Source organism: Haemaphysalis longicornis, unplaced genomic scaffold (genome assembly GCF_048455015.1).
Source record: "Haemaphysalis longicornis isolate Haplotype H1 unplaced genomic scaffold, Haemaphysalis longicornis Haplotype H1 scaffold_3, whole genome shotgun sequence".
Lineage (NCBI taxonomy): Eukaryota > Metazoa > Arthropoda > Arachnida > Ixodida > Ixodidae > Haemaphysalis > Haemaphysalis longicornis.
The window spans coordinates 221,000,310-221,015,841 of NW_027526335.1; the positions used below are offsets into that span (position 1 = coordinate 221,000,310).

At 45.5% G+C, this 15,532-nt stretch overlaps 1 protein-coding gene across 1 annotated transcript in view; it reads right to left on the reverse strand.

Moving 5' to 3' along the window:
* The window catches only part of LOC144175721 (beta-scruin-like), an 82,770-nt gene that overhangs the window by 17,478 nt on the left and 49,760 nt on the right, over positions 1–15,532 (reverse strand). The window contains exons 13-15 of the mRNA XM_077704755.1: positions 5,257–5,441; positions 4,836–4,981; positions 3,354–3,470 (exon numbers count right to left, since the gene is read on the reverse strand). Coding sequence (XP_077560881.1) covers positions 3,354–3,470; positions 4,836–4,981; positions 5,257–5,441 — 448 coding nt within the window. The remainder of the gene's footprint in view (positions 1–3,353; positions 3,471–4,835; positions 4,982–5,256; positions 5,442–15,532) is intronic.

Below are 15,532 nucleotides of genomic sequence, written 5' to 3' on the forward strand. Positions count from 1 at the left end.
TACACGGAAGAGATGGCGTGATGCTTTGTCTCTTGGATTTTTTTTTAAATTACCTTCTTCGACTGTCATAGTGTCCAGCCCATTTTTACTGAAATTCCGGACTGTTTTCTCAAGAACGAGCTAAGTAACTGCTGTCGTAAAGCAGACTATTCAAAAATAAATAACAGTAAGTACAGTACGTTTAATGTTGGAGAGCTTCAGAGCGAGGGTGAACACGCTAAGAGTTTAGGCTGAATATTTTCACATTTGCATCCGTTATGGAGGGTGCTAGGTACTGTATTTATTTATCAGCGTGCATTTACCATTCAGGGAACGTTTTTTACGTATTACGGGCGCTACAACGTACAGGTGTTTTCCGTGAATAAGTGGCACGTGCAGGAGTCTTCAAAGCTGGCCTTTTCTACAATTGTACAGTTGAACTACATATGATCTTTGAAGGTCAACGAATAGCCGAAGAAAAGGGTTATGTTTCAACTACCTGAATGCTTCTGTTTTGTAGGCATCTCAAGCAGATAAAGGAAGCATGGATCGGTTCGCGCTTCATGAGCTTCATCATTTTTTGTCTCCTATTGTGTTTCTGTTATGATTCTGTGCTTAAGTTTTAAACAATCTCATTTCGTATTCGTGCCACTACTTAGTCAGATTTCTCGTTGTAGATTTGATGTGCATAATAAAAAGTAGGCAAAGAGATCTGCCGTGTTATGGTGCTCAATTGTTCAATTGCTTCCCAAAGTCGATGCAGTTCATTTATTGTGCCTTGCAGTTTGATTTCTGTTTTATACATGTCATTGTACAAAAAATTATTTAATGCGTGCGTATTAAATAATGTTCTGCATAAAGGCATGTATAACCCAGACATCACCGTGAGGCAACTCGTAGAAAAGGCATTGGCCAGAAAGCGAGAAAGGTGTATGAAACTAGCACGGGGTCCACGATAGGCCATATGATTGGAATATGCTTTGCGAAGCATTTCCCAATATTTGCCTTCCAGAGCTTCGTTATTTGTTGGCTTGTAACTTTTCCTAAACAACAGCCAATAATGGCGGCCGAGGTTTTGCCAAGCTCGGACACATAAGTCACTGATAATTTGCCATGCTTGGACTTGGCAATTTCTGCTGCTTGTGTACGGGCCATAGAGTAAAGCGGTAGGGCGAACTGAGTGGCCATTCTATTTCCGTGTTTCGGCTCACTCTATTTACTTACGCTCTTTCCTAATCTATTCCCAGTTCGCACTAATTACACTAAAACAAGGGTCGGCAACATTTTGAGGTAGAGGGCCGAGATGCATGAAGCCGACACGGCTGACGGCCCTACGGAAAATCGGGTGAGAGGGGCAGGAGGGCTTTGAAGGCAAAAATAATTATTTCAGCGAATAGAAAATCATATTTGACAATAATAGAAAGCCTGGCTGAGTGTGAAGATGGGGGACAATGAAACCAGACGCAATAATTTCTCTGTTCTTGGCTCCCACCTAACCTATTTTGAAGTCAATAGTGGCGTGTCGGCCTTCAAATAGTTACAGGTAGAGGTGTGGGGCTTCATACCACGTGGTGGAGGACCGCGTCATACAGCCCCGCGGTCTGCATGCGGCCTGCAGGGCGTATGTTGTTAACCCCTAGCACTAGAAGATAACGAACACAGTCAGTGACAATCGTACGTAAACATTTGGGTCGCATACCGTGCATGCGGCTGTGTTATGCTATGGAAACCTAGAAGTACACATTTAGGCAGGCAACGGACGTGCGATTTGGTGTTTGTTTCGTGTCATTTACTTGCGCTTAATTTGTTTATTTGACGCCATTGCGTGACCTTTTACGAACGGCACCATGCCGTTCGCAAATCGTGTCGCGTAAAATGTTGCGTTAAAAATCATTTTGTTTGCGAATATATAACACAAATTTTCCACTCGTTCTCAAGACGCTTCTCGTGTCCGCCGGCATGCTAACGCTATGTATATACTCCCCCTGGGAAAGGAAACGCGCAGACGTTTTCAAGAAACCTGTAGGGACCCAATAGGAATGGCGGGTAAGGTTATAGCACAGTAGATTGGTACTTCACGATTGGTACGACCGCGGAGACGGATACGGGCGGTGTAAATTGACCGGAACCAGCCTGGCCAGAATATTAGGCGGACCCAGGGAGACATCTCGGGAAAGCACGCTCTATACTCTTGCGTTGCCGCTCACGCTGGCGTGCTTAGGAACCCACACGAGAACAGAGAGAGGGAAAGACGATGTGTTTTGGGGATGTTCGGAGAGATTGGGTACGTGGTGTAGTATACATAATTTCCGGTCAGAATCGTCAGTGGAAACGTGTAGATTCTGTGGCTGAATTTGTGAGCGTGGCGTGCTGTATGGCAAGAGCGATAGTGCGCTTCCAAAGGAGGTAAGGTATTGGAAGACTGAAGGAGGGTATTCGTGTGGAGACCATTTATGAGTGGCGTAGGGTGACTGTGGCGCCGGTTCGGATAGACGTTAGGTAATTGGAGGCTGTAAAGAACACCACTAATCTTTCGTTTTCAACGAAGGGCTCGCTCTGCTGAGGTAGCCCAGGTTGCAGCATTTTACATTTAAAGGCACTCTCGCAGCGAAAAGGGTCTTAGCTCTTAGGGTCTGTTTTTATGTTCCGAGTAGCGACATGGCATTTTGCGTGAGTAAGCACGTAATGCGTGCTTTCCTGTACATCCTTGCGTAAACGTGCGCGTATGCTCCGGAAATGCGAGCTAGAACGTAGTGCAAGACATTCCCTCTGAGATTTAAATCTGCTTCCCTGCTCAGAAACTAAAAGTTGGCGATTGCCCAAGACTTCGTTACTGCCGAATCCTATGCGCGTCTCTTTTCTCGTTTCCGTTTCGTCGTCTTCTGTCGCGCATTACTGCGAGAGCCATGCAGACTGGCCGCAATTCATGCGACAGCTTTCCCTTAGTCAGAGCTTTCCTTCGCGTGCACTTGCTCCTCTCACGTGCAGTAACATTCAGCTGTTAGGAGGCACAATCCCGGCTAAATCCTGTTCTCGCTTTGACAGAGTGTCGACTTAGCGCAGTGGCTTGCCTACTTGGTTCCTGCTGTGACGAAGCAGCCTCAAATCCGAATAGCCCATAATTTTTTATTTGTTTAATTTCCTTTAAAAAGAGGCGTCCATTCTTGCACCATTCGTGGACGACGACGACGGTCTCTTTTCGCGGAATCTAAAGCTTTCGGCTTAAAATTTTAAGATGCCTTGAATGAGTTTGTCCAGCCTAAACTGACGCTTTTCTAAGGGACAAGGCATCTGTGGTGCAGTAGGTCACACAAGGACACTAAACTACAACGCACGCCCTATTGCTGGGAGCATGACTGGCGGGGTCCACTCACCGGTGATGTACACGGTGTTTCCGAGGAGCGTGGCCGCGTGGTAGCTGCGGGGCTCGGGCATCATCCCGCACAGGTCCCAGCGGTCCTTGAGCACGTGGTAGTGCAGGACCACGCGGCCTGCGTGTCGAGTATATATCACATACGGCATGAAGCCACCGCCAGACACTCAAAAAAAGAAAAATAAAATGCGCCCCCGACTTAATGAAACCAAGGACTTTGTAGCACCCCTGATCGTCAGCAGCTACAGAGCAACCTTACCTGGCCCCGTCAACGACAGTCGCCGAAATGACAACGACTGCTAAACTGCATGCACGCATTCTGATGCTGGCATCGGGTGAGATCGCGCCTGACGTCGGCGCAGAGGGCGCTAACAGCTGCATGAAATACGATGAGGTCAGTTGGGTTAAGCGGTCTTGCAGATGTGTCATCCGGGACAGCTTGGACACAGGTCTGTTGGACGCTGTTCAGGTACAAATTGTTATTCCTCCGTCGCCCCCTGCCTGAGGGCGTAATGCTTCACACACCAGAGAACCGCCTCGGAACACTTGGAGAAATATGAACGCCAAACAGTTGCAAAGTCAACTGGGATAGCTGAAAATACTGTGGCGAAGCCCCCGTTCCGTTTGCTTTTTTTTCAATTTTTTAGCATCCCTCTTCGGCCACCGAGGCCCAGCTTTTCTAAGAAACGCATACGGAGTGTGTGTTGGCCCGTCTGCCGACCCGGGAGACGCGGTTCTCGAGGGGGATCATCGTCGCATCTTGTGTTACCGCGCGCAGTGGCGCCTCCGACCCCCCGTGGCGTGTCCGCTGGTCGCTCTCGGGCTCCGGGTCCTTCAGACGACCTTCCGGTCTTTTCCACTCTTTACTTAGTGCGTTTTGTCTAAACAACTTTCTTTACACGCATGGTTCTCCGAGTTCGCGTTTTCGTGTTCAAACCTTGTGTCTGCGTGTGAATGGTTCTTTTCACTTTGGCGGGAACATGGCTGATTGGGGCTTACTAGCGTATCCCCGATTGGCTGCAGAAAGTGGGGCCAGAATGCGCTTTTTTTCCCACGAGTCCGCATGAAGCGAATATAAACCCTCTCGGCCGGGTTCGCGAGGGAGGGCAGCGGAGAGCAGAGGGCGGAGGGGCGCAGCGCGGCCTGCACCAGGGCTGACTTCAGAAACTCTGCCGCTCGCAGTCGTGTCCTCCCGCCGGGAGACCGAGATCCAGTCAGCCATGTCCCGCTAAGTACCCTGAATATTTTGACTGTCTTTCTCATCTATGTAATAAGTGTAATTGTTTCAAGTTTGTATGTGCTAATTGCATCAATGTTACAAGTAAATTAAATTAGTTAACCTTAAAACTTCTTCGACGCCTCGACTTCTTCATTCCGATCGGCATGCTACCGTAGCGGCAGTGTTGGACCAAAATACGCCGTTACAATACAATTCCATAGAATCCACTTGCAATGGTGCAGGTTCCGCAGTAGCAGAACTTGCCGTTTGCGTAGTTGAGCGGTTCCCTCGGGTCCAGGCCGCCAAAGGTGAGGATGACGGGGATCGTTTCGTCCTGGATCTTCTTCACTCGACGCAGCTTCCGGGCGAAGGGGGGAAGCCCGATTGCGTCTCGCAGCCCCAGCACCTCCCTTGAAAAAAGATACCGAAGAAATCGCTTAATGCTGCGGAAGGTACAATCTGTGGCACAACAGAGTGGTCATCGGTTCGCACGGGTTGCAACAGCACTAATTTGAACATTTATGGGGCAGGAAAGATGGCTTGTAGGGCACTGAACAAGAATAGAAACGCCAAATTGCCCAAATTGCATAACTGTGTGACGTCCCTACTCCCTCATTTACAGGGTTCATTAAAGAAAGAGGCGTCGATTTCCTGCAGGCACAAGAGAGGCCGGCGGGACGCTCACTTGGTCTTCTTGAAGTCGTCGTCGACGCGCACCGTGATGCCGTGGTGCGGGTCGTTCATGGGCTCCACCGGCACGTAGTGGTAGAAGTGGGGAAGGCTGGGCCGGCTCAGCGGGGTTCGCAGCTTCAGCTCGCCCACGCCCAGGAACGTGGAAGAGTCCAGGGACAGCCGGCCGGGTGGCCACTGCTGCTGCACAAAGTAAATCCCGCTCCTAGCACGTACCTTCCATTGCATACTTTCAGTGTCACTCAGTTGCGTGCATTGCTCTTAATCTGGTTCCATATAAGTTCCAGTTAAAAAGGGTGATCCATATATTTTATGTGGATCCGAACGAAAGAATAACTGGAACGAAGCATATAGGTGGATCTTATCTGGAACCGTCAGCTTGTTTTCTTTATGTTCCTGGTTTTTATCTGGAACCGAAGAAATGCGGTCATGCGATGTCGGCGGTTCCGGTTACTGTTCCACGTGTCCCAGTAAACGGTTGGGGAGAGTGCGTTTGTATATTTTTTGCTCGTGTCTTGTTCCACATAACTCGTGCACGGCAGTGAAGTATGCACTCTTTCATGCATCAACTGGAACAATGAACCGCATATATATGAGGTACTTCTTGACCCAAGAGGCACGTGCGCGTTTAATTTACACGCGCACACCGCACATAAAATTTAATGAACTTCGCCGACATCTATTAAACTGCCTTGCAGCAGTTAACTTTCATAATACGGCTAAGCTGTAGTTTTAGTGATGTCCTTTGACAGAAAACGAAATCCCACTTTTTTTGTCAACGCCGTACAAAGCATTAAAAATGACGAGAGGAGGATCTCTTAGGCAAAAGAAGAAATTGCAGGAACACTTTTCCAGGTGTTCTGCGGCACTCAAACCGCTTTCGCGAACATCGTATTTTTCTAATTTTAGGTGTCAAGTACAAAATCACCAGTGACTTCAATTTCAGGACTAAACGTCTTCCCTTTCCCCGTCTGCCGTTCGGGCAGAGCCATAGCTGCTATAGCGCTGAAGAATTCGTGGTGCTTTTGTGAACATCGTCATTACGAAATACATGTTGAGGCCATTACATTTTATGCATTTGGTTTACAAAGTTTCGCAGAAACGGCAGTTTTCGTTCAACACTCAGTCATCATCTCGCTGTGGTGTAGTACGCGCTCAATGGTACTTAGTCTACGTTACTTATGTTGTGATGGCGTGCATACATAATGGTAACCGACGGCGTCACATTTTACACCGCACACATCATGCTACGCATGCAGTTATATGCTTAGAAGGTCGTTTTTGTATTTTGTCTCGTCCCGGCTATTAATTTTCACAAGCAAAAACGAAAGCCTCTTTGCAGGAGGAGAACGACACAGAACCCGGAGAACTAAATCTACCCCGCGGCATCTGCCTTACATTCTATATATTTATACTGAAATGTCATTCTTATTTCAAATTATGCATTGCAGTATCGCTAAAATTCGCAGTTACCCTAATGTTGTTACTTGCCATAGTAATTCAAGTTCACCGAATGACGTGCCTTCTCCTGCTGGTCCCGCCGTTGCTCTTTTCCTGCACTATTGGTGTTCATGAAGAAAAACTGCTGGAAAACGGGCAGATGTATTATTACTCGCTAATTAGCGAGTAATCACACTGGATTCACTATACCGAAGTAGTTTTCTATAAAGTGGATATCAGAGCATCGCCGTATATATTATTGGTATTGGAAAGACTTGTTGTCAAGAGAACGCAGTCAATAAAGAAGCGTCGTTTTGTTTTCACTGCAAAGAACGAAATAAAGCTGTCATCAAAGTTTATGCACACATACCGCACGCGCTCACGGCCCGCGGAGAGAAACAACTTTAGCCTAACGTGTTAAATTGGCTAATATCTGAGCTCTTTGTTCCAGCCTCAGAGCCGCGTAGACGTCCGCTTAGAGGCCTAACCCCATTTTCCGAAGCAAATATAAGCGAGCAAGGGTGCCGAGCTTGTGATCTCTTCCGCGGACTGGTCACTGGCCACGGCGTGCATCGCCCAAGGCACGGAGGAAGAAAAAGTTGGCCGAAACCATTACGAAACGACCGCCACTTCAGTGCGGCATGCCGTGCGCATGCGTTGACAGCCGCAAGGCAGCGCCGCTTACGTTGATGCATGGTATAGGGACCGGGCGGCCGTTGTATGGCACCACCGTCGCTTCAGCGAACAGCGCCGCCCGTGGCGAACCGCTCGTCAGTGGAATGCCGGTGGCGGTCAGCGCAGCGTAACTGTGCAAGGCTTTCTGTCGTTTTTCTGTGGTGCGGCTTGCAAAGCGTACGTAACCCCACGTGCATTTTTCAGATCGATAAATCTTGAGCGTGGATGTTACCTTTACGAGGCATGCCATGTGTGTGATTTACGCCCATACTCAGTATTTACAAATAGCAGGCGACGCTCAATGCGCCAAGCTGGAATTCAAGCTGGAAGTGAAAGCTCGTTGCTTCATGCAATTTTTTGATGCCTGCATGCACTTTCCCGTATCGAGGAGTATACTGCAGCTAAATACCCCCACAAAGCCTGTGTGTGCAACCGATCTAGGAATGCTGCGGCGCTGGTCTTGGGCAGTTGATGACGAAACGGCGTCGACGTCGTGCACAAGCGAAAGACAAAGTTGGGGGGTGTCTTCTAAGATTTACCTCAAAACAGACATTTTGATGGACGACGCTTCCGTAACTTCATTACCTACGGCTGAAACGTGTTTAATTTCACAGAAATGCTCTTACTACAGTCATCGGGAACCGTTGATAGAATAACTACCTCATGATAGTAGAACGTTATCGCTTGTCGTGGAGAAGCATTGTTTTACAAGAATTGCAATGGTCGCTGGCTAGTTGGTAAATGGTTTTTCAAAAACCAATTCCTGCGTGGCTGAAGGACGCAAGACAGGAGGGTGCCCGAAACCTGTACTCAGCTTCACAACTGAATGCTCTGGTCGGTTTACAAGCTGCCACCTACGCTTGAAAAATCATGCTCACCTTCGTCTAACGACGATGAGGGTTTATCGCAAAGCTCTATCGTATGGGTTTCCTTAGTTGCCTTCTGGATTTAAACTTTGACGAGTTGAGCGTCGCATTTGACCAGCACGCAGTTTGGTCTTTTGATCGCAGCGTCTTTGACTTTGACCATTTCCCATTCGATTTCGCTGGAAGGAAGCTTTGCGTTCAACCATCATAATCATTAGATGGAGGACTAGATGATTTTGCTGTTTAATTTTGAACTTCCATGCCCCCCTCTCCAAATCTAAACTTTGTCCAGCGTGTCGGAAATGTGTCTGTGCTGGAGGACTCGGGCTGATGCACCCATATTTGAGGTAATCGCGCGTTTTTGGTGTCTTCACCAGGCATTACACAATTTTTTTAGGTACTCTGTAAAGAATACTTAAGCATTAAATAACACCGGCTGACGTTAACGCTGCCACATTTTTTAACTATCGGTACCAGCCTTTATTCTACGCAGGTGGTAAAACGGGACGGGGAGGAGGGATGGTGGATGGTTTGTAGCTTGGGCTGTTGAGTTGGTGAATAACTTTGGCTCTTGATAAAATGACCACCACAAATGTGGGATTTCCACTTCGGCTTTCAGGCTTCCATGCTGTCACGGTGTTGCTCACCAAAACCGAAGGCATAAAGCTCACGGTTACAGAAAGTGTAAACTACCGCAACATTTCTACGGTTACACGGTAATCCATCTTCGTATGCAGGTGCCTTTCTATTTAAAGCACACGTATCGAGGTATCCCAGCGCTAAGGCTGGCGTGGAAACCGTAGTCATTGAAACCAGTCAAGATAATTTAAAGTGGTAGAAATTAATAATATTATTGCTAATAGTTTTATTCCTACTCAGATCGCGCGGAGCCAGGCGCAGAGCGCTGCAAAAAGCGCTCGTGTCAATGTAGCCCATTCCCAACCTTACAAGCATCCAATAAGTTTGCGTAGCCGTTAGTGCATTTAAGAAGAAAATAATACTACTAATGGTAGTTTTATGCGTACTTAGAACGGGTGTAGCCAAGCGCCGATCGCTGCAAAAAGCGTTCATGCCGTTGCAGCCGATACCCAACTTTAGAATCGTCCGACAAGTTTACGTAGTCATTACTGCATCTAAGAACCCAACACATCTGTCTAGACTTTGTTTCACCGCACATAAACGCTCACAACACCACCAAAACATTCAAAGCACCGAAGCAAACACGACAAAAACAACGGGAGGCTGTGTAGTCCAATGCACCGTCTCATTCCACTGACGACGGGAGCGTCAGTGGAATGAGACGGTGGAACCCGTCCAGCTGCCCGGTCCCTATAGTGGGACGGCAACGGGTACAGCGACGATGAGGGAAAAACGGGACTGCGTGAACACTTTTAACGACAGCACCGCCCCTACATCTCAGCGCTTACGCAAACTAGTTTTTGTTTGTCCGCATGCAGCGCCACCAGTGGGCTTCTATAGCGGTTTCCTTGATTGCCCGCGTTAAGCGCCTGATGTACTAAATGAACTGTCGGTCAGACTGGCGGGAAGAAACCGGTAGCGGTTACCAGTATGGTTGTGGCGTGAAACTGCGGATTTCTTCATGTGCTCGGGCTGTATTTACTGTTCGACGAAGTGATGTTTTGCCGGGAGGCGAAAAAAAGGTCAGTGCTGCTTATTTATGTTCTGGTAACGGTTGTTGTTCATTGACTTGTTCATCACTGCGTCCGATAAACGTGCCGCTTGCCGCTCCGCTGCCTGTTCGATGCGAGAAACGTTTGCGGCCGTTATTCACTTAAGCTTGTGTGTTTGTGGGTTGGAGTCGGCTTGACATTTCTGACTGCATACGTTAGCTAGTGCTATTTAGAAAGTCGCTGGTGCGCGCATTTCTCGAGTCTGCATGTCCCCTTATGATGTGGTGTTGCTTAGTTGTATATTGACGGTTGCTGTAACCTGTCAGCGGTACTGAATCTTCTCGGGTTAGTCGCACGCTATTGTCTCGCGCGCACACACTGCACAGCTTGTTTATCGGAGCGTCTGTCTTTAGACTTATCGGTATTTTCAAACTTCCGTGTTAATTGCGTTGTGTTGGTCTTCTTAGAGCCATAAATTTACTGTGCTAATCACGCTATTCCGCCTAATGTTGATGTACGTTCAAGACGTTGGCGGCAGCACTGCTTACGTTTATCTGTGCTGTGTGTGTAGTTGTTCCCTGTCTCTTCCAATGCCTTCGATGAATTCAGATGGTCTATTTACACTAGTCACCTTTAGTTGGCTCCCTGACGTGTAGTGAAATGCAAGGGAAAGTGGTTGTCTGAGCAGCAGCGTAGTAACAAAACGTTCCTTTTGTGGAGGGGAAGTCAGGTGGAAACACGCAGAAAGTGTGGAGCCGTTTCTATGCTGTCAATGTCAGTGGTAACCAGAGACCTCAGAATAATTACCCATAAAGCTCACGTGTGGACTATTAGAAGTTTTAACGTCACAAAGTAAGTTTAAAAATAATTCATTCCTGCCATTTTATGCTATCAATGTCAGTGGCAGCTAGAGAGTTGGAATAATTTTCAAAACGCTCAGGTGCAAAGTTGCTGCATCATGATGTGCACCATACATTAATCCATTTCTGTTCTCCTTTGAACGTAGAAATTATACTGCAAAAGCAGATTGCTACATTCTGTATTCATACTCTATGACCTGTTCAGAAAGAGTCTGTGGCTGACTGTGGAGACATTTGGCCCTCCACTGATAGGTTGTGACAAATGTTTTTGTTCCTCTGCAAAAAATGGAAACAAATTATTTCCATTCTTTACATGCTCCTGCGAAGTCATGGCTGTGGCATTTACTGGCTGAAGACATCTTCGGCATGCTGAAGGTTCGTCGGGGAGAGTGGGGCGGATTATGAATGCCCTGTGGAGCTCATAAGCCACAAAAGCGTACTTTTTGAGTCGTGCATATGGTGCAGATATTCACCAGTTCGCATAGACCAAGGACAGGTGAGCTTAAAGTATGTTCAAATATTTTTATATTTCAAATTGTTTAGCAAGAAAAGATTACCAGGGCTTCCGCTGTAAAAAAGACATTCGACTTTCGTGGACCGAATCAGACATTGTTCAATATTTTCTCGTGGTCCCTTGGTAAAGCAAGACATAAATTTATTCTCTGATATTTTTGTACTGCTTATTTTCTAGGCAATAGGGCGAAGATAGACCTAAACCAGCTGTACAAGGAATGCATATGGCCATTTTAATTGTATTTGGACCCCTTCTTGGAAGTGTATCATCAGAAGGCAACACATTAAAGCTCTTGCACGGGATGAAATCATTGCATTCTACAAGTAAGTACTCACTGCCATTTTTGGGTCTTTCATGGCGCGTTTTTAGGTAGTCTCTTTGTAACTAATGGTTTGAAACTTCTTTTCAGTGACAGCTTGGCCTGTTGCTCAAGGTGACAGTAGGAGCTTTTCGGACCACGTTCGCGAAACTTTCCTGGAAGTGCACTTTGAGACGTCCCTGGCAGAAACACCCGGGTCTTAATTTTGGTTGGGTAAGCTGGCATTTTGTTTTTGCGGGACTCAATTTTCTGGGGCTGTTCATCCTAATAAAATCTCACTGTTAAGAAGTTATCGTGAACGCCAATATTGGCCATTGTGTTCACATTCCGCCTATTACGGATGCTCCAACAGTGACCAAAAAAACCACTATTTCGTATTTAAGTTTTGTAAATATTTAGCTTTTACACCTTGAGAGTTGTTGCTGTGATTTGCCAGCACCACGGACACGCCCAACGTTGTTGCCGCTACAACAATACGGTGGCAACTGACGATTTAAATTTCCCGCTTTTAATACGCCCGTAGCACCAATAATACTCCCAAATACAGCCGTAGCATGAGTAATGCTTGCATTGGATTTTGACAGGTGGTTAAATAAGGGGCAATTTTTTAAGGGAATTGTTTAGAGCACAGAAAGTGACGTCTGCAAGAAAATGTGCTATAGTTGTGATTTATAAAAAAATTGTGCAACAGCCTAGTTCAGCATTAGTCAGCTCAACTTCTGCCTCATACCACTACGAACCATGGAGGTAATACATATCGAGAGGGAAATATTTTTGGTGGAACTAATTCCCCAAACAATTTCTGCCACAGTGCGATATTTATGATTTCCTATGACTGGCCATTTATTTCTTTGCGGTAGAAACATCGTTTAGCTGTAAGGTATATTAAGCCAGCCTCACTACAGCATTCTAGGCAGCACATTATACAGTACAGAGAACATTTTTTGCAGAGAGAAGGTGTGTGAAATATAATGCCGAAAGGTGATTATAGTAATTATTATTTGATTAATAAACGAAACCTCTCAATGATAAAAAACCTTATATTCAGGATACCGAGGCAGCAAGGTGGGATACTTTCCAGAATCAGGGCAATTTCATTGATTGTCTGTGGTGGTATTGTTTAGCGCACTTTCACCTTAAGCAGCACTAGCAGACAAAACCCAAGGAATCACTGATTTTAAATCAATTACTGTGTTATGAAAGGGCCTAAGCAACTCACTCATTTAAAGCAACCATGTAACAAAAAATTCTTGTTTCCTTGAAGGTACATGAGGTGAGCAGTAAGTCTTCTCGAGGCCCGGTTATTCTGAGAGAAGGGACTGGCGGCATCAAGATTGCCCGCAAGGAACACATCACGGATTCGCCGCCTGCATTGTCACTTCAGGATATGGTCATCCTCTTCGCCGCATATGTCATCTTTTTCATCGTGTCATCATGTTCTTATGGTTGTGTGCCTTTGAAGAGTAATTGGGACTTTTGCAGGGAGTTCTTGGAAAGCATGAGAAATTTGACAGTGGCCTGGTGTCATTTAAGTTGGAGTCTCTGTTGAAATACTTGAAGTGTTCAGCTCTACTTGGGATTTTAAATTATTGGTAGAGATTGAAGTATCTCTTGAAAGGCATGAAGGAGGTCAGATGAAAGGCATGAAGGGGGTGAAATCAGATGAAGAGGTTTAAGTTACTGGCACATGCAAGTTTCATGTCAACTGAACACTGAAGTCATGCCTCATTTTTCATCATTGGCACAATGGGCAGGCTGTCTTTGAATCTATAGTGGGTGTTAATGTAGTTCATGGCACCGCATTGTAACGTCCTATTATTCAAGTGTAGCTCATGAGATTTTTTTTTCGTGGCAGTGCTGCTGCTGATGCAAAAGTGACAGTGCTTATTTACGCAGATGGTTTCCGCCTTCATAGATGAATTTTAGTACTGTAAGTGAGCTGACACCCATGCCGTAGAAGAATTTAAAATGTGCGTATTTGGCTTGAACAAGTCTTCTCCTTTGAACAAAGTTGCATTTCTTGCTTGGCAGAAGCAGGGCTTTGGTCAAAATTACACTGACAGCAAGACGGGATGGTTTTTATAGCACGCAATTGTGAATTTTACCTAAGGTAAAACGTTGAGGCTGGAAAAAAGGTTTTCAACTCTGCTTTGTAAAACTGGTCCCCTGTATGATTCAACGCTGGCTTGTTTGCTTCTTAAGGATGTCTGACTTGTTCCCGCTTGAATTGACGACGTATATAATTAGTCTGCTTGTTAAATTTTAAAGTGTGTAACATGCTTCCAGCTACCTGGTTTGCAAAATTATATAAGATTCACGCTGGCTTTTGTGAGATTTCCTGGGATGAATTATTTTAAACAACTACAAATTGTTTGGTCAAGTAACGTGCCTTAAGTCAAAGGCCTTTTCAGGACGCTCATAAAGTCTATTTGCCTACAAATAGCTGCATGTTACACTTACGTCTGGTGTCAGGAAACTACTATCTTTAATAATCATGTTTTAATTGTGGCATACTGCCGCATGTGACCTCTCGTGTCAAAATGTTTTATCGTTAATATTGGCTCGAGCGTTGTTTTCCTAAACTCTTGCACTGCACTGTTGTAGGTTTGGGATAATACAACCGTGTATGGCTTGTTTTTATGCCTTTCCCTACAATTTATTAGCAAACTGCATTTTCCCAAACAGTTATGCGTAAACATAGTATGGCAAGCGCAATGAGTAATTCCGCCTTTGAATTACCTTGGTTTATCTGATAAGACAGGATATTTGATGCTCACTGTTGTATAATGTCTGTGTCAGCGCCGCGGTAGACGCACACGTCTAATATCGTCTTTATTAACTATGTTTTGGAGTAAAAGTAAATATGTGAAAATGCCACTTGGAGCCTAGTGTTATCGTTATGGTATTTATTCCTTGTACGTTGGTCATTTTCTGTGCAATTTAAAATAGACAGCTATTCAAATCTGAAATGTACGAATACTAAACTCAATAAAGTTGTATAGTATGTTAAAAAGCAGTGTATGAGTCATAATAGTTTGTTTCGTGCGTATTTTATTGCAAGTATATTCTTTCTTTTACATGCAGCTGAAACCCAAAACAGGATTCTGCGGGTGAAGCCAAAGACTGTGTGCCGCTCTAGGTGCCTCAGACCAACTTTTATATAGAACTGTGCTCCGATAGGCAACTGTTGGGAACTGTCAGGGACCACACTGCTGCGGTGGTTTCTGCTTTCCAATTGTTGGTATCACTGCGGGTCATATATCAAGGCTGTGTTAAAATGGTGCTTGCGGTTTCCTGCTGATACCAATGCATCCGCCAGCCTGGCATATGACCTCGGTGTATACCGACAGGAAAGCAGAAATATTTGAAAAGTGGAGTCCCATAGACAGCTTCCCAATGTCTATAGGAACACCGTTTTATATAAACAGCTGGTCTGAAGGTACCTGGAACGGCGCGCCGGATAAATTCCATAATCATTTTACATGGATCAATGTTCCAGTAACTGAAACTGCCCTTTTATTTGGAACAGTGATCCGCATACTTTTATTTGGAACACCGATCCACATAATTTAGTTGCAAAAATATGTGGTGCACTGTTTCACTTAATTTTCAGGATATGTGGAACACGGTTCCAATTATATAACTGGAACTTTTTTGCAAAAAAGTTCCAGTTACTAAGTGGATCTTACGTGGAACCAGATTAAGAGTGTAGCGTGTGCATTTATGAGTTAAATTCCCCTCCATCACGTTTCATCTTTGTTTCTACTTTGCCGCATTTTTATAAAGCGACACAACAAACGGAAAGGCTATTTTTGAAGCATGTTAGGCGACGTGTGATGGAAGACGGCATAAATGTAGTGTGCCGGAGAGACTAACTTCAGAACTTTATTTTTCCGGCCGATCGCAGAAAGTCTAACAGTTAAACATCTTGAAGAACCGTCACTCCTCGGCAATGTTCTCTTGTTT